The 25,263-nt window shown below is 37.2% G+C and overlaps 1 protein-coding gene and 1 non-coding gene across 2 annotated transcripts; both read left to right on the top strand.

Annotated features, from left to right (window-relative positions):
* Positions 1-15,576: 15,576 nt before the first annotated feature.
* Positions 15,577-25,171, top strand: LOC104603247 (eukaryotic translation initiation factor-like). Its single transcript, XM_010267224.3, has 9 exons — positions 15,577-16,119; positions 17,268-17,339; positions 18,691-18,786; positions 18,935-19,159; positions 22,490-22,587; positions 22,803-22,890; positions 22,981-23,331; positions 23,423-23,665; positions 23,760-25,171. The coding sequence occupies exons 1-9, from the start codon at positions 15,910-15,912 to the stop codon at positions 24,780-24,782; spliced, it is 2,406 nt and encodes an 801-aa protein (XP_010265526.1). The 5' UTR covers positions 15,577-15,909; the 3' UTR covers positions 24,783-25,171.
* LOC148802084 (small nucleolar RNA snoR103) lies at positions 16,664-16,768 on the top strand. The gene has a single exon (XR_016083313.1). It is a non-coding gene; the product is annotated as a small nucleolar RNA snoR103 (small nucleolar RNA).
* Positions 25,172-25,263: the final 92 nt, after the last annotated feature.

Below are 25,263 nucleotides of genomic sequence, written 5' to 3'. Positions count from 1 at the left end.
AAGCTTAAAGTATTTAACAGAAAGTGTTCCTTAACAGGTTAAGAATAATGTATTTCAAGTTGTTTCTTAAAACGACTATAAAAGAAAAGATTGTTTCTTGAAAAAGTAAGGGTTCCTTCTGCCTTTAATGAAAATTAAAATACTAATACTATATTAATTCAAATCATGACTTCTGAATGACTATTAACACTTAACAAATGAAACCTTTAAAATGTTTGAATTAACCCATACCAATTTTGGAATCACTTGGGTATCCCTAAATTTTTAGATCCAAATTAATTATTTGGTCAAACTTATCCATAAGAAAAACCGACCAATGAGGATCACATGTGTGGCCCAAATCCTAGCCACCACATGTCCTAAACTGGGCCAGAAAATTGGGTGATGACCACCCAACCAATCAATTCATATAGATGCCTCTAGCACACTAGGTTCCAAAAGGGATAACACTAAGAATCTTGAGCCAGGCCCGACCATCGATTCTTAAGAGGATTACAACTCTTCAACGAGCACGGAACCTCTATAAATAGGTAAGGCAACATCTCTAGAAAAAGGTACACACAGTATAACTCCCTCCTTGCTCTCACATTGACTTTTAATCTCCTCCCCAATCAGCCTCCTCAACTCAGTCTAGCAACTTCTTGCTCACTTACTAACTTAAGCATCAGAGAGTTCTTTCTTGGGGACATACCTTAGGGCTCTTTATCTCTTGCAGATGAAGTTCGTCTTGCCAAGTCATCTCGGCTCATCCGATTGCTAGCTCTTCTATATCCTTTTATCTATTACTCAAATTCAAACAACAATAGATTGGCACCATTTGTGGAAATAAACAAAAATCTTGATAACCATGCCTGCAAAGACTTGCACCAATGCCAACAAGCACTCACTGAACTAGTCCCTCTCTAAATAGATTTCCACAACCACCAAAAACTGACCAAAAAATCAACTGCCACCACCAAACCCGACACAATAAATTTAATTTGTTAGACAAGAGCAATTCTAGAACCTTTTAATGTCAGATTGACAACCACCTCACCATACCAACTAATGACTATGGAGCACCTTAGCAGAAAGCCAAGGACCTAAAACGTCCAACTGACTAGGACAATCACATGAATAGTCGAGCTGAGCAACCATCCAAGAACAATCCTCTTCAGTCTGAAGGAAATCAAGCACATTCCTAAGCAACCAAAACAAGCAGTAGACCCCAAGGTGCAACAACGACAAGACAATGCTCAAAATCCACCGAATTAGGGACTAGCTAACATGAACCCCCTCTAAAGACTTACAAAGTTAGACCTAACTCGGCGGTGAACAAGCATAAGTAACCCCCAAAAATCAACTCATAAACCAAACGTTGATCAAGGGAGGAAGAAAGTCATAACCCAACCTTGATCAACAATTATAAAAGAATCCTTCCTTTACTAAACACATCGATGACGAGCCACCCCCAACCAACTTCAAGATGTTAAACATATAGGCCTACAATGGCATAGGAGATCTAGTGAACAACCTAGAGAATTGTAAAGTCCCCATGCTTCTTCATGGTTACAAAAATTCAATCACCTAATGGGCCCTTCAAGCAACATTAGTTCTCTAGATTGCCACCTAAGTTGATCGAGTTGCGGCCCTAGTTCACTAACCTATTTATGAATCACTTCATTAGTAGCAAAAAGTATAAAAGGAATCTAACATCATTGAGGTCAGTTTGACAAAAGCAAGACGAACCATTACATGACTACATTAGAAGGTTTAACATTAAGGCCCTAAAAGTGAGGAACCTTGACCCCTTCCTTACAATGGCCACCCTTACAAATGGCATTTGAAATAGATAATTAAGTTTTTCATTGGCAAAGAAGCAACCAAAATATATGATCGACCTCCTTCGCTGAACCAAGTACATAAATGTCGAGGAAGCACAAGTACACCACCAAGCAATAGAGGAAGAGAAATAGATCAAAGAAATGACTACAAAGACAAAGACAATGACAACTATAAAAGTTCCCAAGCCAACAACTTCAATGAACTCTGAAGGATTCAAGCTACAACCATCACACCCTTTGAACATTTCATAGATGTAGGTTCTACTTAAAGTCTAAAACAAACTCAAATGTTACAAATCCAACTAAAGAGATTAAAACAAATGTTACAAATTCCAACAAGGTTACGGACTAGATATCAAGGGCTAATAAGAACTCAAGAATGAAATTAAATACCTCATTTGACAAAGATACCTTGGTAGTTACATCTCCCTTAATGGAACAAGGAAGACAAAATTATGGAATGAGAATTGACCTAGACAACCAACCAACAGTGGGAATTATAGCTAACACCTTGGGGCCATGACACAGGAAGCCTTGACTCAAAAGTCACTTGAGTGATCACAAAACACTGACTTGTTCAAGAACACCTCTTGTACCTTGCAACGTAAGTGTTAATAAAATTTGGTTTAGATTCCAAATATCTTATTGTTCATGAAAGATAATGGAGCCCTAAGCCCCAAAGATCTAACCTAAGTCATCAATTATATTTTGTTGATTCACTTATTGTACTGATGAGCTAAGGACCAATCACTAGTATAAAACCCAACTCAATCAAGAAGGGATGGACAGTTCATCCAAGGAATTGAATGGTTAAAAGCCTTACACAAGCCACTTGAGAAAACAATAGGGTCATTGCCCTTGGTTGGGCAACTGAGTTGTTACACCAACCCCCCCTCATAACTTGGCCATCACAAAAAATGTGGCTTACCCATAAGACATTAGTAGGGTTGTTCACGGGTTGGGTTGGGTCGGTTTACCGAGGTTTTTCCAACCAACCCGACCTGGTCGGGTTACCTGAGACGGAAACTGAAACCGACCCAGTGTTAAGCAAAACCGACCTGGTCAGTTTGAGTCGGTTTGGGTCGGTTTCAGCTCTAAGTTCATCCATACCCCCCATGGCCCATGTGCCTGTGTGGTGCAAGTTTGGGTTGTCAGATATTTTAGTTTTTATGTAAAACTGAAATATCTTTATTTAACAGTTTTAAATATAAAATATACTTAAATTAAAATCAAAATATATATTTAAATAGATTAGATCGATTTAATTTAAAATCGAAATATATATTTAAATAGTTAAGTAGGAACTAAGTCGGTTTGGTTCGGGTCGGTTTCGGTTTCCACACAAGAAAACCAAAACTGACCCGAACCATCGGTTTATGAATTTGTACAACTTGAAACCGACCGGTGCTGATGAAAACCCAGCTGACTCGGGTTAAATTGGTCCGGGTTGGTCAGTTTGGTCGGGTTGGGCCTTCTTATGAACAGTCCTAGACATTGGGCAGCTCAACCAAGGAACTAAATGGCTAAACCAAGCCTCGATTAGGATGCTACAACAACTAAACTGTCTCAAATCATTTGCAAGCCTCAATTGTGAGACCTCAATAACCGACTTACCCTAACTCATGTATAGGCCTCAGACAAGCTGCCTCGATCACCAATTTGCAATTGCTTAGGCACAACTATTTAGATTTAAAAGCAAAGTTTTCATTACCAGTTGTGTAAAGGTCTTGGAACCCAATGTGTAGATCCATCGAAAATACAAAGAAAAACAAGAACTTTGAGAGCATGTAAGCCCCAAGCAAATGCAAAAAAAGGAAGAAAAAATGACATTAGGCATCAACATTAGGGGCATGTCCCCATCCCTTGGCTTAGGCACCTCCTCTGCAGCCAATGACTCCTCTAAGGCAACTTCAACATCTAGGAAGCTTAGGTCCATGTCGGGGTATTGATCAACAACCTTAGCCCTACACATAATGAATCCCTTCATGAAGGTGATCATACCATACTTCAAGTCATCTTGGTAATCCTTCAATTCCTTGAACTCCACCATAGTGCGGGCCCTCTCCCTAACCACCCTAGCCTTCAACTCGACAATCTCTTGCTTGGCTACCTTGTCCTTGTCCTCAGCCGCCTTGGCCCTCTCCTTGACCGCCTTTACCTCACCCCTCAGGTTCTTGATCTCAACACCTTCTACTCTTCTAGCACCTTGATGCATTACGGTGACACTTGGTTGAGGCGATCATAGATGGTGTTGACAGAAAACACCCCCAACATGAAATCAAGTTAGTTAGTATAAGGTAAAAGACATAATGAACCAAACACAGAGAAAAAAGAGATATTGACTTCCATGGCCATACAATAGGAATGGCACTAAAGAACCTCAATAGTGTGGGGTGAAGCCTCCTCCTGCTCCATTGGTAGGTACCTCCTTAAGCCAAAGCCTCAACCACCCATTTATTCTAAAAAGAGTTGTACACCATGACCAAACAGTATGGAATGAAGACCTGCCTATCCTATACCTGCAAGGTCACCTCGGTTGCATTGGTCATGACTTAGTCATCGTCTAGAATCTCAATATGCTCAAGTTCCTCTTCTTTGCTCGGTTCAGAAGTCAACATTAGTATGAGCATATAGAAAGAAGAAAAAAGAAAAATAACAAGTCTACACTAACCGGCTTGTCATATTCCTCTACCATAAATTCGCCTAATTAATTCTAGCCTCGAAAAAAAAAACGTTTTCACATTAACCTTAGTGTTGACCAACTTGTTAAAATTCCTTTCCTCTGCTCTAATTAGAATGGATTCCTTTAGACCAGTAGCCAATGCCAACCACCTCGTAGGCAAATGCCATGTCTTGTAGCACATATGTAAAAGAACTTCTCCTTCCAACCGTGAATGGAGGAGAAAGTCACAAGGAACCTAGTACCCTTATTTCAAGCTAAGAAATAATACCAACCCCTCAACTAGGGATGGTCCTTTAGAACAAGCAAGGCTTAGAGAATCCATGCACTTAGTTCAACCAGGCAAATTTGAGCCACACACATAGCCACGATTACATGATTAAAAAACTCACCAAGTTCAGAACCAACTTAGAAACGATCACCTAGTGAAGCATCAAAATCTGAGCCACCTACTCATCTATTAGGAATCATAACTCGACTGTGTGGTTGTATTCATACACGTACAACAAGTCCATGGGGGCATGGTAGGCCTGCTCCTCGATATAAGATATTGGCATCAAATCCCCTTCATGTCACCATGCCTCAGTGCACTTTTGATGAGTTGAGAACCCTCCTCAATCAATTCCTCAATTACAAGAACAATAGTCCTCAAGGTCCCAACCTCGAAAGCACCATCATCCTTGTTGTCCATATCGACGGCATTTACCTCAATGCTTTCAACCTCAGCCCCAGTCTCGGTCTCCTTGACCTTGACCTTGGGATCCTAATTCCACCAGACTCTGAATCTCAAACTCCTTAGCCTTAACATCGAGAATATGCTTGTCCCCAACCCGGGGACTACAAACTTTGGTCTCCTTGAGCTCGACAACTATGACCTCCTCAACCAAACTAGAGTGGGCACTTGCCATACAGAACCAAAACGCTTTGTTTCGGAATCAGAGTAACTAGAACCTGAACTAGAAAACAACAAAATAGTGAAAGAAGACAAGCAAAGGAAACTTACTGAATTGACAACCTAAATTGAGGAAGACACCAAGCATCGAGCCAATCTCTCAAACAATCGAGCTCCACTCAACTCTCCCTAAACTCCAAAATAAATTGGAAAAGTCCTAATTTCATTGGACTCCTCCCTTACATAGTAGCCCCAACAACTCAAATTGGCCTCCAATTAATAGCCCAGATCTCACCCCAATTTGCCATTTGTCCCACCATCAAGGGGTCATTTTAACAAAATGACTCAAAAGGTGAAATGGCTACTTCACAACTCATACCTAACCCTTTCTCCATCTAGTAGCACTACTTTCCTAGACTAAGCCAACCTCTTGTTGTATGAGCAATACATCAACCAGCTCAGTCTAAAAAATGGGGGCAAGTGATGAGGCTCATATGTACAGTCTAACTCCAAGCCACCACATGTCCAAACTAGACAGAAATTTCTCCAATGACCTAGACCAACTCAACTAAGAGGAGTTTTCTCCAACATGCTAAATTCCAATAAGGATAACACTAAGAAACTTCGGCAAATCTTGGAAACCATTTCCTATGAGGACTACAACTCCTCAATAAGCATGACACCTCCTCTATAAATAGGTAAGGCATCCCTAGAGAATGGTAAGCATAATGTAGCTCTCTCCTTGCTCTCACCTCATCTTTTAATCTCCTTACCAATTAGCCTCTTTAGCTTAGTTCGGCAACCTCTTGCTCACTTATTAAGTTAAGCATTAGAGAGTTCTCCATTGAGAACATACCTTAGGGCTTTCTATCTCTTGTAGGAGCCTTTGGAAGTAATTCGGCTCGCCTAGTCTCCTCTACTCATCCAATTCCCAACTCTTCTATATCATTTTATCTGTTGCCCGATTTCGGATGAAAACACTAACAATGTCTAATCAGAAATTATAAGATTCTTAATAAAAAAAAATACCAAATGCTACCTTACCTTCCTATTAAATCATAGTTTTCTTATATTCCTTTTTTGTTTAAGAATAATATTAAAATCAGATGATTTTCTAATTGTTGCTTTAAATTAATTTAAAAAACTTTTACTGGATGCAATAGTTAAACCTTAGGCTAACAACCATGAGAACGTAGGTTCAAGTATGAGAGCGACCATTTTCTATGAAAAGACAATGCAAAAGGTTAAATTAAAAATTAATCGAATTTGTTACTGTCAACTATGTAGGGGTATTTTTGTCTTTATGCTTATGTTTAAGCTGTTGATGTGTAAGGTTATGTTGATGTTAGATCTTATGTCCCTCACTTAAGTAGGGGCACATATGTCATTTCCAGATTAATAGTAATATAAAAACAAATTTAGCCGAATGGGAGAGGAGACTTTACTCTCTTGTTCGAACCAGAACTTTCTCTCATTCTCTTCTCTTCTTTTCTTCTTCTTCTCTCTCTTTCTCTCTTTCTTTTACTTCAACTGTTATCAGTCTAACAGGATTCAAGGGCAGACCGAATCCTAATAGAATCCATCCCTTCCAAAACCCCAAATAAGTATGACCAAAATTGAGTAGTGCCTTGGTTGTATGCCCTTGTCATTTAAAGTCAATATCAAACTCAAAGTTTCTTATTATTGCTGGTTTTGAATGATTCAACCATCTAATAAGTTCTGATTTTATTAAAAAAAGTTTGACCTTTTAATAACCTTTCAGTGGAACGAAAAGGGAATAATCTTTGAGAACGACTAGTGTGTGAATGTCCAAGCACCCTTAAGTCTTTCTTGGTGTGAGTGTACAAGTTGGTGTACCTAAGTGACATCACATATTCTCTTTTACAATAAATATTCCCCACTTGTTTGTCAAATAAAAAGGGGATTATTACATAACAAAATGTTGGTTTCCTTTTCTATATTGGTGACCGAAAGCTGAAGGCAGAAAGCAATTATCATAAAGTTAAAAATGATCTCATTCGATTGTTCTTATAGCCAAATTGAGGAACTCTATTAAATGGACGTATGCAACTATTGGAGTTCACCATTCACACAAGACTGAGTTAGACAGGTCTTTCATTAATTGATCTCACCTTGTGTATTAGGGAAATGAATGCAAGTCTTATACTTGTATGTTGTTTTTTATCAGAAAATCCAGTTCGTGTCAGCAACTTATGATTGGTGAATTGGTCAATTATAAACTTCATATAATTGTATATAATATATATACATAATTATACTAATTTTTTATCACTTGGATTTTTTAATCAGATTGTATGGGGTTAAATTTACATCTGATCCAATTATGCAACTTTTAACATCCAAGCCCAGGATTATTGGATTTGGAATCAAATTGGATGCCAGGCTTTTGAAGTCCATTGACAGCCTAGAGGTCCTAGACCCAACTCAGCATTTTGATGGATTACTGTTTTTTTTTTTTTGTAATTTTATATTTTTTGAAATTTTGTCGAGTGGATCCATTGACCAAATGGTTAGACCACTAACCTATTGACCCAGAAAAAAGAGTAACTCAACCTCTGGTCTAGGTTTTTAAACACTACTATAAGGCCCATTCTTACTCTCATTCTTTATCATTCATTTTGGTGAGAGTTGGCCAATATTGAGAGGTTTTGTTTTAGCAAAACCTAAGCATTTTTGCTGATAAGACAGTTGTTTTTATTTGATAAGACAAAATCATTCATATTGACAAGCACCCCCTTAATGGATATGCAAGTGGCACTAATCAAAGACTGGTCAAGTGTCTGATAATCAATTGTCATTACTTGGTGTACTATAGCCCAATATGGAACATCTGGCTCGCTCATGATCAATCATGAAACCAACACAAAATGGCTGAACTCGGACAAGATCAAGACAACTCCGTAGCTTAAACTTTTAGTTAGGCTTATATGTTTTTGGTTTTTAAAGTTAGGCTTATATGGCTTAAATGACTAAATAGCTAGTCATGAACCTTCCCATCCATACATTTTCTTAGGATGCAAGTCACGCCAGGTTAGATTGAGTTGAGGTCAAATCACCCGTGGGCCGGCATGGCCTGGTCACTATAGCAAGCAGGTCTTGCCAAGCCTGGCCAAACCCCCGTGCCATGCTAGGCTTGAGTTTTGAGGCCCACAGGGGCAAGAACAACATGACATAAAAAAGTGGATTGTGCCAGCATGGCCCAGATGGAGGCCTATTTCAACATATAATTTAATAATACGTATATTATAATTATATAACAACATATTAATATATTTTATTGTAATTTTTTCAATTTCGTTTTATTATTCCATATATACACAACTGTAAACATCAAAACTCATATGAAATAAAATTTTAAGGCTTCTTTTTTTTTTTAATTTCTTATTTATAACTTAATTTTAGCTTTTTTATTTTTTTTTCAATTTTTTCTAAAACAAACGTGCCACCCCTGGCTTGGACTGTAGGCCATGTCAGGATTCCCTTTTAAGGGATTCTAAGATAGGTAGGCACGGCCAGCTAAGGTTCGTGTGTTGGTACGGCAAGGACTAGGGGTGATCATGAAATACCAAATAACCAAACCGAAATGGTCGGTTCAGTTTTTGGTTAACCTAGAAAAACTAGTGGTTGACCAAACCGACTACTATGTATGGTTAACCTACCATATATATGTATGTATGTATCTTATATAAATTTTTTAATATACGTCATACATTATGTATATATTATATATAAATATATATGCATTATACATAAATGCATACATATATTATATTTATAATTATCTATTTATAAATATATTATATATTTATTTAATACATGTTATAAATATAAAAAACTAAAGAATCGATCTGGTCAAAAACTGAAACCGTTCAATCATTGGTAACGGTTCAGGGAAATGTAAAAACCGATAAGACTAGTTCGGTTTTAGAAAAATGCTCATGGTTCAGTTAATCGAACCGTGAGCACCCCTAGAAAGGCCAATTACAGTGTGGGTGGCTCGCAAAAGCCGGCATGGCCTACATTACATCTCTAACCCTAACCCAACAGGGACTGTTGAATTCCCCACCCTAACCCTAACCCAACAGGGACTGTTGAATTCCCCACCCTAACCCTAACCCAACTTTCAACTTTCTCTTCCCAAATATTCTCCTTTCTTTAGGCTTGAGATCAATTCCATTTTAGCATTTTTTTATACAAAAGGACATAATTATCATGGTACTAGGGTTATTCACGGGTCAGGTTGGGTCGGTTTACTGAGGTTTTTCCAACCGACCCGACCTGATCGGGTTACCTAAGATGGAAACCGAAATCGACCCAGTGTTAAGCAAAACCGACCTGGTCGGTTGAAGTCGGGTTGGGTCGGTTTGGGTCGGTTTCGGCTCTAAGTTCATCCATGCCCCCCATGGCCACCTAGTTTTCTGAAAATATATTTAAAACTAAAATATGTATTTTAGAAATATATATATATATATATATAAACAAAAATATAAATACAAATATATTGGAATATATATTTTGTGGAAATATATATCTGACATATTTCATAATATATATTTTTTAGATACAGATATTGGAATATATATTTTCAGATATTTCAGTTTTTAGTTAAGTAGGAACTAAGTCGGTTCGGTTCGGGTCGGTTTCGGTTTTCACACAAGAAAACCAAAACCAACCTGAACCATCGGTTTATGAATTTGTACAACCCAAAACCGACCGGTGCTGATGAAAACCCGACCGACTCGGGTTGGGTCGGTCCGGGTTGGTCGGTTTGGTCGGGTTGGGCCTTCTTATGAACAACCCTACATGGTACAACAAAAATTTGCCTTCAAACTTAAAAATTATTTGAATATATGTATATTATTATTAAAATTATAAATGAGGGTGTGGGATTTTTCTTAACTAAAACACCCATATTTATGAATGTATTCTACTTCTAATTGTGAGGGCTGAAAAATGTAATTTCAACTATCACTTTTCACCTCATTTAATCCCTCTCATGAAGTATTATTATATTTAAGGTGTTAACTCCAATTCTCTCTAATTAAATCCTATATTTAAATTACTTTTTCACCGATAATTTACTAATTAGATATATATGTACAATACTTTTGACAATATAAAACCCATGTTTCTAAAATTGACTAAAAAACAAAGCCATTCTTCCATCTAGGTGGTGACTAAGAAATTCAAACATCTAAATCAAATCAATTTATCAATGATATCATAGTTAAATAATTTTTTAAAAAATAAATAAATATATCAAACTACAAAAGATGTAGAAAAATTAGGTACATTTTTAATATTTTATATTAACCAAGTTAAAGAAAATATGTGTGGTAAACAATAATTATTTTTATTGACAATAAAAATGAGATAAAAAATTTAAAATCAAGAAAAAATTAAATTGTTTTCTCATTTGGTGGTGAGTCAATAGTTCAACTTTTGGGTCAAATGTGTCAACCTTTGTGTTATAATTAAAAATGTATAAAAGCACAAAAATATCAAAAAATGCATAAATTTTATAGAAAACATTTGTGCACATGTCTAATATTGTGTATTCATCATATTAAACAAAAAACAAGTGTGAGAAATCAGAATTATTTTTGTACACAAATAAATATAAAAATGTATAAAAATTGAACACATCCATATCTATACTACTATTATAGGTACCAATGAGACCTTAGATTTCTGAGCAGAATTTTCCTTAATTACTAAAAACAATTTCATTTTTGGGTTAACTTTAAATTTTATATTTCATTTTGAAAACCAATAAAAGAATTATTATTTGTTTCACATATTTTCCTTTAATATGATTAATAACAAATATTAGAGACGTGCCCAATTTTTTCTTTAATTTTTTATTTATTTTTAATTATTTTTATTTATAATCTCTATTTTAAAATGTTTATTGTTTAACTATGACATCATGGGTTGACCCATTTCACCTGGATAGTTGAATTGCTTATTCGTCACCAAGATAAAAGAATATTTTTTCCTTTTCTCATCATTTTTAAAAATTTTGGGTTTTATATTATTAAATGTATTGGATATAAATTTAATTTAAGGAATTTATTGGCGAAAAAATAGCTTAAATATAGATTTGATGAGAGAAATGGAAGTTAATACCTTAAATATAACACTTAGGCTGTGTTTGGTTTGAAGGAAAAAGTAGGGAAATGAAAGTAAATGTAGGGAAACCCATACAAGGTTTGTAAAGGTTTCCCTACCTTAATGAGAGGGAATTGAATGAAGTGAAAAAGTAGTATTCAAAATTACATTTTTTGCTTTCCCAAAAAAGGGATACTAAATTTAAAAATAAGGGCATTTTAGTCAAAAAAATGATTTAATGAGAGATAATAGGAGATAATACCTTAAATACAAGACTTAATGAGGTGAAATTAAATGAGATGAAAAATAGTACTTCAAATTAGACTTGTTCATGGGCTGAATAGCCTAAAGGGGCCACCCCAACTCAACATGTTCTTTGTTGAGCTTGGACATTATTTCAGACTTGAGGGTTCGGGCTTGGCCTAAAACACTAGGCCCAACTTTTTTTTTTTCGGGCTGAGCTCAGGCTTTCTCAAAAAAGCCCAGCCAGAACTCGAGCCCAAGCCAAGTAATATTTTATACACTAAAACATGTTTTTTTATATGTATTTTCTTCATTGTTCGTCTTCTTTTTTCTCAAGCCATAGTGAGATCTTTCAACATTTTGGGGTTTTAAGGTCATTTAATATTTATTGAATAAAAAAACAACAGAAATCTTTTTCCCACTTTATAGCTATTGGTTGGCCTTTAGGCTCACGCCCAAACTTTGAGCTTTATAGTAGGGCCAGGCATGAGCTCGGGCTCAAATGTATTTTGATAATAAATAAGCAAGGCATGGCCCAACCCATGTATAGAGTTAGTTCAAATTACAATTTTTTCTTTGGCAAATAGAAATAATGGACCAAATTCAAAAATAAAATATGGGCATTCTGGTCGATAAAAGTTCTACACTACGGGTTCATACTTTTAATTTTTTATAATAGTGATGTATAGACATAGATATAAGACTTCTATATCTCCTTCACAACGTTGGCACTCAGGGTTAATCTAAAACCCCCAATTAGGGAAGAAAGACTCGGAATATTTTCATTTAAGCGGGGTTGTGAATATGATTTTCAGCAATCCAATAGGTTGTTTTAACAGTTAAATTTTCCAATGACCCAATAACTGGGATGGTCATTTGGCATCCCTCCACATGTGGAGGCATGATATCAAATCCATGTAACTACATTATTTTCATGGTAAATGGACCTCACGTGCATCCTGTTCTATCTCCATTTTGTAATCCTCTTGCAATGTGTGATACCTTATGGTAGAAACCGGACTCAGTCAATGCAAAGCCCGTTCGAACAGCCATCATAGCCTTGCATTGGGAATATCTCCCCATAAAATAAAGCATAGAAGTGTGGAAATATTTCCGATGCAAAGCTGTAAAAGCTGTTCGAACAGTATTCAAATGGATCTTGCACTGACTGAAGTCGATCTCCTTATAGTATACCTATAGGCTTTCTATGAGTCAGAGTAGCAGTGATCTCATGTAAAATTTCAGGCGAGAAAGGATGATCAACACTATTTCTCTACCAGTCTCTACAATACTAGCCAATAAGAGGGACCTTTTGATTAAGGTTTAGCATCATTACTAAAGGATTTACCATTTATATCTAGAGGTGAAACTAAGGCAAATATCAACATGATATAATTAAATTTGATATATACATCACTGAGGACAAAGCTGGGTGCATATATGTCACAAAGAACTTGTACTTGTGTAATTTTGATGTTACACCTCCATATTGAAGGGGCACTGGGCAATCTCATTTGCAGGGTCATTGGCAACATAGGTTTTAATTTTATTCTCTCTTTTATAAAAAAAATCATTAACTTATATTCACGTACCTAAATACTCAACCTGAACCAAACCCAAATTTATTATTAAATCGGAGGTGCAGATAGGATTGGTCCCAAGTAGAGCTGTAAACCATGCTATGTCGTTCGTGGCCCAGCATGGCCTACACAATTTGTATTGGTCGATGGGTCATGTTGGGTTTGGGGTTTTAGGTCAGTGGGTCAGATTGGTATGGCCCGCATTGTCATGTCGTGTTATCCAATACGGCCTATATATAAATTATATATATAATATTATATAAATTATAATTATATAATTATCTATAATATATAATATATTAATAAAATAAATAATTTTCTTTAATTATATTATACTATTTTATTTAATTATTGTATATATAAGCAATTGTATACATCAAAGTTGATATAAAGTCAAAATTTAAATTTTTTTAATTTTTAAATAAATAACTTTGGCCTGATCCACAACCCGGCCTGACCCAAGGCTCAGCTTGACATAGGCTTGCACGGGCTTGAGCTATGGGCCATGCCAGGTCGCCCCCCCAAAATATTCTAAGGGAGAGAAAAACGGCCCGACCCACACTTTGTATGGGCCGTGTTGTACTGGCCCAGCACTTCCCGTTTTACACCTCTAGCCCCAAGTAGCTCAAAATGCTCTTACTACCTCATAGAAACCTAGTTTTAGCATCGCAATGATCATCTGTATGAATAGGGCTTTAACTTGGGTTGGGTCATGTTAAAGTTTAGTTAGGGTTAAGATTGAAAAGTATGAACCCAATCCAAGCATAACTTAGCTGCATATTTTTTTTGTATAAATACTATACATTTATTTATGTACATAACAACTTGTATGCAAGTAGTATAGTATTCGTGTATATGTGCAACTATATATCTATTAATTAATCTAAGTATGCATATATATTTATATATGGCTTCAAAAGAAAATGTATTTATGTATCTATTTATCTATCGACATTTTAGTCTAAGAAATAAGAACCAACCCAAGCCTAACATCAAAATTTGAGGTTGGGGGTAAGGTGTTATCGAGTTTAGTCGAGTTGAGTGTTGTGTTTAGAGGTGTAAAGTGGGCTGTACCGGGCTTGTATGGCCCAGTTCGTGGGTGGCCTGCACTTTGTGCGAGCCATGCCATGTTGGTTTGCGGGTGGTTACGGAATGTGCCACCCTTCTCGATGAAAAATTTGGGGGTTGGCTCGACATGACCCATGGTTTGGGCCCGTGCGGGCCTGTGCTGCGAGACAGGCTGGCCCGTGGGCCGAGCCTTGGGCTAGGTCAGACCATGCATCGGGCCAAAGTTATTTATTTTAAAAAAATTGACAAAAAACTTAAAATTTTAATTTTATATGAATTTTATGTATAAAATTGCTTATATATGCAATAATTGAATAAATTAGTATAATAAAATTAAAAAAATATTTATTTTATTAATATATTATTATATAATTATAATTTATATAATATTATATAACTATATATATATGGGCCATGCTGGGCCGAGCTATGGGCTGGGCCGTGCCGACATACAGGCCACGGGCGACTGTCGTGCCATGCCGTATCGATCCGTGGGCCTCGAACCCTCGGCCCAGAATGGCACGGACCTCCATACCGGGCCTGATACGGCCCGTAGACCTTCATACCGTACTGTACCCACGGGCCGACCCGACGTCATTCGAGCTTGACTTGACTCAAAAACTTAAAAACTTGGAACTCAAAACTTTACTCGAGCTTGGTCGTTTTTTTTTCAAAATCGATTTGAGTCGATCACTACTATCGAGCTACTCGTCCTTATTTCGATTTGAGCCAATTATAAATAAAAATAAATTACGTATTTTGATTGTAAATTTATTTATTTATTAATTATAAATAAAAATATTATTGAAAAATTAATATTTATTATAAACTCGATTAGAATTCTGAGCCACTTGAATCAGGTATTGCGAAACTCAAACTCAATTTGATTAGCTGTACTTAACTTCACTAAAGCTTAACTTGAGGTGAATCAACCAGGTCGAGTAAGTGGTGAGCAGCTTGATCCACCTAACCCGGCCGGGTTGCACCGCCAACCACGAGCGGCAGGATCGGTGAGAAAAACCGGGACAGAGACGTAGGAATTAGGAATTTGAGAGATGGCAGGATATTATTAGGACAGGGACGTAATTACAAATTTGGGAAGCTGACGATAATAATCGAAAAAAGAAAGTATAAAAACAGAAATTATACAGTCACCGAAGGAGCAGTCGATCCATCAAAGACATAAAAAGGGTTTTTCTCTCTCAGCCTCACCTCTCTTCCCCCCCCCTCCCCTTTCTTTTCTCTTTGCTGCAGCGAAGAGAGGTAGAGAGATAGAGAGAGAGACGCAACACCTCTCTCTCATTAAAACTCCCATCATTCTTTCTCTCTCTCCTATCTTTCTCCAAACAAATTTTCCATCTCGCCACTGCGATTCGGCGTCGGCGTCTCTCGTCGTCGGTTATTTGTATAAATATACATATAGTCTCCATAGCGTCGTTCCCTTTGGTCGGACGGCGGCGATTCACCAGACCCAGAGTGAAAGAGTGAGTTATGCAGCAGGCAGATCAGACGGTCATTAGCTTGAGGCCTGGTGGTGGAGGCAACCGAGGCAGCAGAATCCTTGCCCCTCGCTTCGACTCTGCTTTTGGCAATTCCGGCGCTGGCGGTGTTGGTGGTTCTTCGGTGATCTCGACTTCGTCTTCCTCCGATCTTCAGTTCCTACGTCCCCATGGCGGTGCCCATCCCACTTCGTCCATCAAGGTCCGCTTTCGAAATATTTTAAAAAACCCTAGCTTGGCGTACGGATCTAGGGTTTGCTTGCTCTGCTTTGCCTTCTACGTGGATTTTGTTTAATCTTTATGTTGATTAAGTACGGTATTGAGCTAAGGATTCTAAAGATTCGGCCCTTTTTCGATTTAAAGATTCAATCTTTTTTTTTTTTCGATTTTGTTTGTTTTGAGTCGTTTTCTGTTATGAGGTCGGACGATTTGTTTAGAGTGGTTTATCTATTGTCGATATTATTTCAGCATGATGCAGATGTTACTGCAATACGACTTTATTCTTTTTAGACGGTGGGAAGATTGCTGATGCGTATGCTCTTTACTGAGATTTGACTCTTAAATAATCGAAAATTTCTTTATGTCTTTTTCTTTCTTAAATCTATGAAAGTAAAGATGAAGCTTCTATGCTGGAAAGAGTTAAGTTTTTTTTTGTGTTTTTATGTTTTCCAATTTGTAGAGCAGCAATTTGGACAATGATTACAAGTCTGGTTATCTGGATTTATGTCCTAATTCTTGGTGGGGCGCTTAAGGATGCGTTCTTGCTGTAAATATGGACAAACAGCAATTTGTAGGCTTTAGGTGGGCATCTGGTGAGTATTGAGGTGCCCATAAAGAACCTACATACACCACGATACTAGAACAGTAGACTGGAAAGGAGACGGAAACGTTGGTAAGTAAATACATAATGCCGACGTGGATGGGGAATTACCTGCTGATTGAACTGTTGGTAGATGATCCAGTCATTTTGTAGTATTTAGAATTGCTTTCCCAAAACCCAAAAGTGGCAGGAAATCTTTGGAGACTGTGAAAAGAAGTCAAATCAACATGCAAGTGCTATGCATTATATTCCTTTTTGTACCAATTCAGTTTACTTGGAGATGGTATCAATATTTTCTTTAGATTGTCCTTAAAAATTATTCTCTTACATTTTTTGATAGGTAACATTATTCTCTTACATTAGAATAAGAGCACAATTGCTATGCATACTTATATTTGTATTTTTTGGTTTTCCTTGAGTTTTTCCTTATCTTTTATGTTTGCCTTCGACATATAATTATTTGGAATGCTTAAACTTATAAGTAAAAATTGGAGGTTATTTGACTCTTTTATATTTTTCTTTTGTTATAGATTGGTGACTCACGGTTTGAGGGTCGTGAGCGTGTTCGTTACACTCGAGATCAGTTGTTACAGCTTAGAGAGGTAATTGGTCTAGTACTCTTCTTGAGTCCATGTATGCTGCTAAGTTTACCAGCACTGATTACCCAATGGGGATAATACCACTTTCTTCTTCCATCCCCAATCAAGGTTCAAAGTATTGAAACATATATCATGTTGTTATTGAAGGCCTTGGATATGATAAATATTGAGAGGTTGGAGGTTTTGATAGTTTTAGATGTTAGTAGTTATCCTATGTAGATTAATCGTCAATTATCAGACTGAAATAAAAAACCACTGTTTGAAAAGCATGATTTTATCGATATTTTAAACCCTTTCCTTGATATAATTGTTAAAGCATGGAAAATAATTTGTGGGATTTTAAGTAAAACTATGACTTGTAGAACGTGCCTTCTATATAAGGGTCTCCTGTTGACTGGGCATGCTGTGTACATGTGCCAGCATTTGGACATGTTGAGTAGGATCTGCACTCTCTTCTGTAGTAAAAGAAATGCTATAATAGCATCAATGAAAACAAAAATTGAAGGATGAAGAGGAGGTGGTGACTGGTGTGAAGCACTTTCCTTTTATCATAGACTGGACCTCATTGCATGTGGAAGTATTTTCCCTCTTCTACAATGAAGGAGAAATAAGAGGTAGGGGAGCACTTTCCTTTTTAGCACAGACTGTACCTCATTGTGGTGTCCAGCATTTGCACTTGTCTATCATGGGTATTTTGGAGATGATAAAAGGAGCTCTAGTTTCATTCTTCTTTCTCTTAAAAGAATCTAGGTTTTTTGGTTTTTTTGTCTTTCTTATAGAATGTGACAGGTTGAGCTACTCAGGTGCACCATGCAATGGCAAAAGGATTAGAAAAGCAGTGTTATTTATTTCCTAGAATAAATGGTCAGTTTGCTATATGTAATTCCTCGTAGAAAGTAATAGTGAGCCATGGGGTTGGTTCACTAAACAGATTGAGTGGTTGTCATCAAGTCTAAATCTTTATAGGTCACTGCTCATGTTTGTAGTTTTTTCATAGATTTTTCAACTAGATTTAAGAAGACGTACAAAAGCATAGTTGAAAGAGACTATCTTGATGTAGAGAGTTCATGCCCATGTCTACAGTTCACAGACCACAAAATTATGCAGGATATGGATACAAACAAATAGGGTGGGATTCTTGTGGCAGTGGGAAATAGACCATTTTACTTGATATAATTCCATGCTTGCTTCCCCTCATTTTCATGTCATCTACGTGTCAGTTTTCTCAAATATATTTGCATTACAGTTGAATTTTTCTTCTTGAAATACAATGATTGACTATGAAATTCTTATATTGATCCAAGATCTTTGTAGTATTATCATCTTATTCTTCTTTTGTTATTCTGACTTTCAGGTTGTTGATGTCCCTGAAGATATCTTAAAAATCAAACAAGATATTGATGCTGAGTTTTTGGGTGAAGACCAGAACTGGATTCGTGGAGATACTAATGTGAGTTTGTTTATTTTTGTTGATCATTTTGCAGCAGCTAAATGACTGTGGCAGTTTGAAAGGCTTTTAATTATTTTGAGTAGGGATTTACTTCAGTTGTTTTCAGTCAAAAATTTGAGTGTTGTTTTCTTTTTTCTGTTTTCTCTAGGTGCAACCTCAGTCCCAAAGTCGTTATTCTGAGCCAGACAACCGTGACTGGCGTGGCCGATCAGCACAATTACCTAGCCCTGGAGAAGAGAGATCCTGGGAAACTCTTCGAGACAATAAAGAGCATGTAAGTCGGGTAGAGTCAAGACAGCAGGATCAATATAATCGCCAAGATCAACTAAACACTCAGTTTGCAAGGACTCAGCTTTCAACCAACCAAGGGGGGGTATTGAGTTTTTCACCACCTAATGACTGATTTATGTGAAACTTGGTTTCTTCTATTAACGGAGTGCTTTTGTTCATTAATGTGTGAACTTGTCTCTAGTTTCTTATCCATTTGTGTATAAAATTATTCATTAAATGATATTTTTGTTGTTTAGAGATATTTTATTCACAATTAGCTAGAGTTTTTGTTTGCAGTGGAATTGATTTTAGTGGGCAAATTGGTATTGATTGTTATATCTATCAAAAAATTGGTTTTGGTGGTTATCAATGATCGGCTACATATGTATGATTGCAGATAGTTATATTAGGATTGTTTTCTTTGGATAGTTTCTGTTGAGCCATGTGGTTTATGCTTCATTTGTACATACATGCTAATTGTTTTTCTTTTGGGAGTGAACTAGCTGGTGACCTATCAGCAAAGAAATTTGTACTGGAGAATTAGAAATTTTGTTGACTTTTTCACACTGAACTGATTTGAGGGTAAATGTTTCATGATGTTGTTCCTTGGCTGGTTTTTGGAAGGAGTTCTTCCTAACATGTGCATGATACCTGTCTTCCTTCATTTTGGTTCTGGATGGCCTATAGGATGAGGATGATGGTCTTGCAGAAGGAAAAAAATACAAAAAAAAAAAATCCTTTTTATGTTCTGTTTCTTAATCTTGGACTGGAAAATTGAGCCATTAATCCCTAAATTTAGAACTTCCCCTATACAGAAGACAAAATAAATTGAAAAAATTGATTAATGTCCAGGAATTAATTGCTTATTATGCAATTATGTGATTTTGTCCATTTTCTTTGTAAATTGAATTTCAGGGTTGTGCTAAAGTTGGTTTTGCATGAAAATATGTACATGGAAGTTGGAAATAGGAAACTGATGGTTTCAGTTTATATTGAGAGGTTAAGAATGTATATTATTTGCAAAAACAAAAGAATCATTCTATCTTACTTGGGGACTTTCTGTTTGAAAAGATGAAATTCATATGTAGCAGATGTTAATTATGGTAAGTTCAGGCTAAAAATTGGGAAGTGCATCTTTATTCATATGTAGCAGATGTTACTTTGACAAGACCCCCCCCCCCCCCCCCAACTAGTGCTGTGAATCTTTATTCTTCTTAATATAAAAGTTTTTTTTTTTTTTTAAATAAAGAACAAAAATGAGATCTCCCCGTCTTCTTCTTCCTCCTCCCCTTCCTCTTCCTCTTGATCCCCCCTCTTCTTAAGGAGGCTTACACCTCCTTGTGTTTGGGAGGCTTACGCCTCTTATGTTTTGAACTATGCCTCATGCCTCTAGGTAATGGAATGCCTTGTGTCACACCTCTGTTTTAAAACATTGCTTTATACTTTCTAATGTATCCTGGCAACAATGGGTTAAATATTCTTGAACTATTTCAATTGCAAACATTCAGGTGCATTACATCCTCACCATTTTAATGCTACCAAAGTAAAGACTTCTGATTCCAAACTCAGGCTTACAGAAAACTAATACAACTTCAAAGTTAATTTTCTGAAGAAGACTAGAAACTTACTAGTGAGACTTTCTTCAACTGTTTTGACTGCTTAGACCAACTAGATCTATTCCCTGGACACTACAATCTGATGCTTTGAAGCTGTATGGTGTGAGAAAAGATTATGCCAAAATAAATGTTCTGCTGTCAAGGCAACAAGGTGAGATAGGCAAACTGCATGGGTGGCACTTAGCTGCCAGTTATATTTGATAAAATAGTTAGATAATTACTTGGAAATGTTTCGTGTTGACATGTGTCATATTTTTTATTTTATTATAAAATACTGATTGAAAGCCAATAGTTAATAAACTTTGCATAGAAAGACACACATACATAATGTTTTTGATGAATATCCCATCACGACAAAATAGCGAGATATGTATAATAAAATCATGCCCTTTTAGGGCTCAATTTGGGAAGAGTGCAAATATAAATATATTCAGTAAAAACCTTGTATACAGTATTTATAAACATTGTATTCATACTCTTCCCAAACTAAGCCTAGATAACAAATATTCAAGCAAATAAGTAAGGCAACGGCAAGAATCATCCACAATAAATAAACATAGAAGTCTACATCATTGTCAATTTGGTGACAGTAAGATTGGCTAATTCTATGTCTGCAAGGGATGAATTATAGGGGGCAGAGTAGTGGCTGGTTGTGCTAACCAAAGAAGACTGGGGATCCAAGATTCAGAGGCTCCAGTTAGTGATGTGATTTTGTTTGATGGTTGGGGTACAGAACTCTGTTGGGTTTGAATTTCTTACACTATAAAAGCTGGCCTATTCAGGTTGGCTTGATTTTAGGAGTTTACCATGTGGGTGCACAGATATCCACCAAGTGCAACTGTGCATAGCTTCTCAGATTTCTCATTAAAGAGGCTAAATCTCTGGCATATTGGATGAGCACAGCCTGTTCAGATGGTTTCTTTGAGCAGTCGATGCTTTAACTGATTCTCTTGCAAGGGGAGGGTAGGGAGAATTATTGATTTTTATGTGTGCTGGCGGAGGGGCAGGTAGTATATCTAGGAGGCTATGCATGTTTGTGTACCCTATTTTCTTTATTCTCTTGCTGTACTTTTTTTTTATCTCATCATTTGTCTGTCATACTGTGTTTTGTTCTCTGGATGCAGGGTTTCTCATACTTCCAATCATGAATAAGTTTTGATCATTGTTGTTTGATAATTTTTATCATTGTTATTTGATCACTGGTAAAAAATACTCTTATGCTTGGATGGTGAAGATATTCATTTTTAGTAGGAGATGAAGTGGCTTGGTACAACTGCACAGCTGTTTAAATTTTCCATGGAGGAGGGTGAGGTTGTGAGCCTAGCTAAATTTCTCTGTCCTGTAAATGAAATTTCCAGATTTTTCCTATTTCTTCCTCCATAGATTTTTGGTTGTTTTCTACCCCTGCTTAATTTAATTTTGTTGGTTTATTTGCTAGGGTGTTACTTTCTCTTTATTTATAATTTCTTGATTTTATCTTCAATGCTTTGCTTTAACGTCTCCATTGCTTTGGTAATCTTTTGGAGGTTATATGGGTTGCATATAGTAGTTTCATAGTTCTATGTTTGATAAAATATGATTTCTATTTCCAATTAATATTTTAAGCTAAATTTATATTCTGGTTTCCCTAGTGTGATGTTTATTTAAACATTTGGCATTGTTTACTGTTTCAATTAATTTAGTTGCTTTCCTTTATGCTGTTTATATAGATTATGTGTCTTATTCTGATTTATTTTCTAGTGTGATGATGTGCTTTTGGTTGTCTTGAATGCTGTATGGCATTAGTTTTGAGCTTTGTCTGTTCTTACTTGAATCAGGCGGGACCTGCTCCTGCTCTTATCAAGGCTGAGGTGCCATGGTCAGCTCGTAGAGGGAACCTCACTGAGAAAGAACGTGTCTTGAAGACTGTGAAAGGGTAATGTTGTCAGTTTTTCTACTTATCTGCACATTTCTTCTGCTGTGCTGTAATTTGTATAATTAATGGTGGCCCACCAAATCAAACTTGGGTTCTTAATTAATAATGTAATTTATTTGTTTGAATTACTATTAATCCACTATTGTTGCTACTTATCCCTGTCAACTTATCTTTCTTTTTATGACAATGAAATTATTCTTTATTTTTGTTTGCAGCATACTGAATAAACTGACACCAGAGAAGTTTGATGTTCTCAAGGGCCAGCTTATTGACTCTGGAATCACAACTCCAGATATCTTAAAGGTTCCCATTTCTTACTGATATTGCATACCTTCTATAGAGGGCTTTGCTTTGTAGCTTCTAATGGAAATTAGGCGTTTGCTTGCTTTGCAGGACGTCATTTCTTTGATATTTGATAAGGCTGTGCTGGAACCCACCTTCTGTCCTATGTATGCTCTTCTTTGTTCTGATCTGAATGAAAAGCTTCCACCATTCCCTTCTGAAGAACCTGGTGGGAAAGAAATCACGTTCAAGCGTATTCTCTTAAATAATTGCCAAGAGGCGTTTGAAGGTGCTGACAATCTTAGGGCAGAAATTAGGCAGATGACTGCCCCTGAGCAAGAGTTGGAACGCAGGGATAAAGAAAGAATGGTGAAGTTGCGTACCCTTGGAAATATTCGACTTATTGGTGAACTTCTGAAGCAGAAGATGGTGCCTGAAAAAATTGTTCATCACATTGTTCAGGTTCTTTTTTGAACATCATTTTACCATTCTTGGATATTGTAAGATGTTTTGGCTGCCTTGGAGTTGACCAACTCTGTTGCTTTTGAAACAGGAGCTTTTGGGACATGATGGTAAGACTTGCCCAGACGAGGAGAATGTTGAGGCTATTTGTCATTTCTTCAATACCATTGGTAAGCAGCTGGGTGAAAACCAGAGATCCCGCCATATCATTGATATGTACTTCAACAAATTGAAGGAGCTAACAACAAATCCACAGTTGGCACCACGGCTGAGGTTCATGATTCGTGATGTTCTGGACCTGCGGGCCAATAACTGGGTTCCAAGGCGTGAAGAGGTGTGTATATTCTCAAGTTCATAAACCCAAATATGTTTTATTTGAACCACTTGGTTGCCATCAATTTTCAAACTAACCCGTTTCTCATTTTCAGGTGAAGGCCAAGACCATTAATGAGATCCATTCAGAGGCAGAGAAGAATCTTGGGCTGCGCCCTGGTGCCACTGCAACCATGAGAAATGGACGTAGTGCTGGTGCTTTAGGAGGTGTTGGCCCTGGAGGCTTCCGACCTGGCTCTGGGGGAATGATGCCTGGAATGCCTGGAACCAGGAAGATGCCAGGTATGCCAGGGCTTGAGAATGATAATTGGGAGGTTCCTCGTAACAGATCAATGCCAAAGGGAGATGGTTTAACTATGCAGCCTGCTGGACGCATCCAATCTCCCCTCGTCAGCAAATCAATGTCCCTCAACTCAAAGCTGTTGCCGCAGGGTAGTGGTGGTCTGATGACTGGTAAGAATAGTGCATTATTGCAAGGTAGTGCTTCTTTTGCACGTCCATCCAATCTAGTTTCAGCCACGGACTCTGTAGCTGCAAGGCCTGTAGTTTCAGCATCACCTACCCTTCCTGTTCCTGAACGGCCAGCTGCTTCTGTTACAAGATCAAACCCAGCTGGTCTTCAGAAGAAAACAATCTCTCTTTTGGATGAGTACTTTGAGATACGTGACTTAGAAGAAGCACTGAGGTGTGTGGAGGAGCTGAAAGACCCTGGGTACTATCCAGAGGTAGTCAAGGAGTCAATCTCCCGGTCCCTGGACAGGAAGACCCCTTGCCCAGATTTAGCTGTGAAGCTCCTTGAGTTCTTATTTGCCAAGAAGCTTCTTTCGGCTAGAGACATTGGGACTGGCTGTCTTCTCTATGCATCAATGTTGGATGACATTGCAATTGATCTACCCAAAGCACCAAGCTACTTTGGAGATGTTATGGCTAAATTAGTTTTGTCTGGGGCTATAGATTTCAAGGTAATCATGGAGGCTCTGAAGAAAGTGGAGGATTCCTATTTCCGGGAACTCATCTTCAATGCTGCTATGAATAGCGTCAGTTCTGACCCTTCAGGGAAGACGGTGTTGAGCGTGCAAGGAGCTGAGATCCAAGCTTGCCAGAACCTGCTTTCCTGATCGAGCCAAACCCATTCTTAGGAGGTAGTTTTTTTTCCTTTTCAACTCGTGTAACCAGGGAAAACAAACATTCATGTTCCTTTTTCTCTTGGTTTTTGTCTTTCCACCTTTTACCCCCCTCTTTGAGGCGAGCAACTTGTGTTACTACAATTTGTGACAAGTAAACAGATAATTTTATTGAGTTGTATATTTTCCGAGGTCATTAGTGTGTTTCATTGAATCAGTATTTAGACAAAAAATGCCGCCATGGATATTTTGCTCTCGGGTGCGGCTAATTATGCCCCGAGATGCTCATGGTGAACAATATGGTCCATTTGTTTTGTCATCATTGTTGTTCAATCAGATTTTGAGATTCCGGACTTTTCCGGTTTTCTTATTTGTTGTGCCAATTTTTATGTTTATATTTTTCATCTTTTCTATGGCTTAAATAGAGGGAGGGGGGGGGGGATAAATGAGCAGTGGATGTGCGGTGCTCTTTTTA

This window comes from Nelumbo nucifera, chromosome 2 (assembly GCF_055504915.1).
Source record: "Nelumbo nucifera cultivar China Antique chromosome 2, China Antique-T2T, whole genome shotgun sequence".
NCBI lineage: Eukaryota > Viridiplantae > Streptophyta > Magnoliopsida > Proteales > Nelumbonaceae > Nelumbo > Nelumbo nucifera.
Note: the sequence above shows the minus strand (reverse complement) of the source record. Positions and strands in the feature narration are given on the sequence as shown.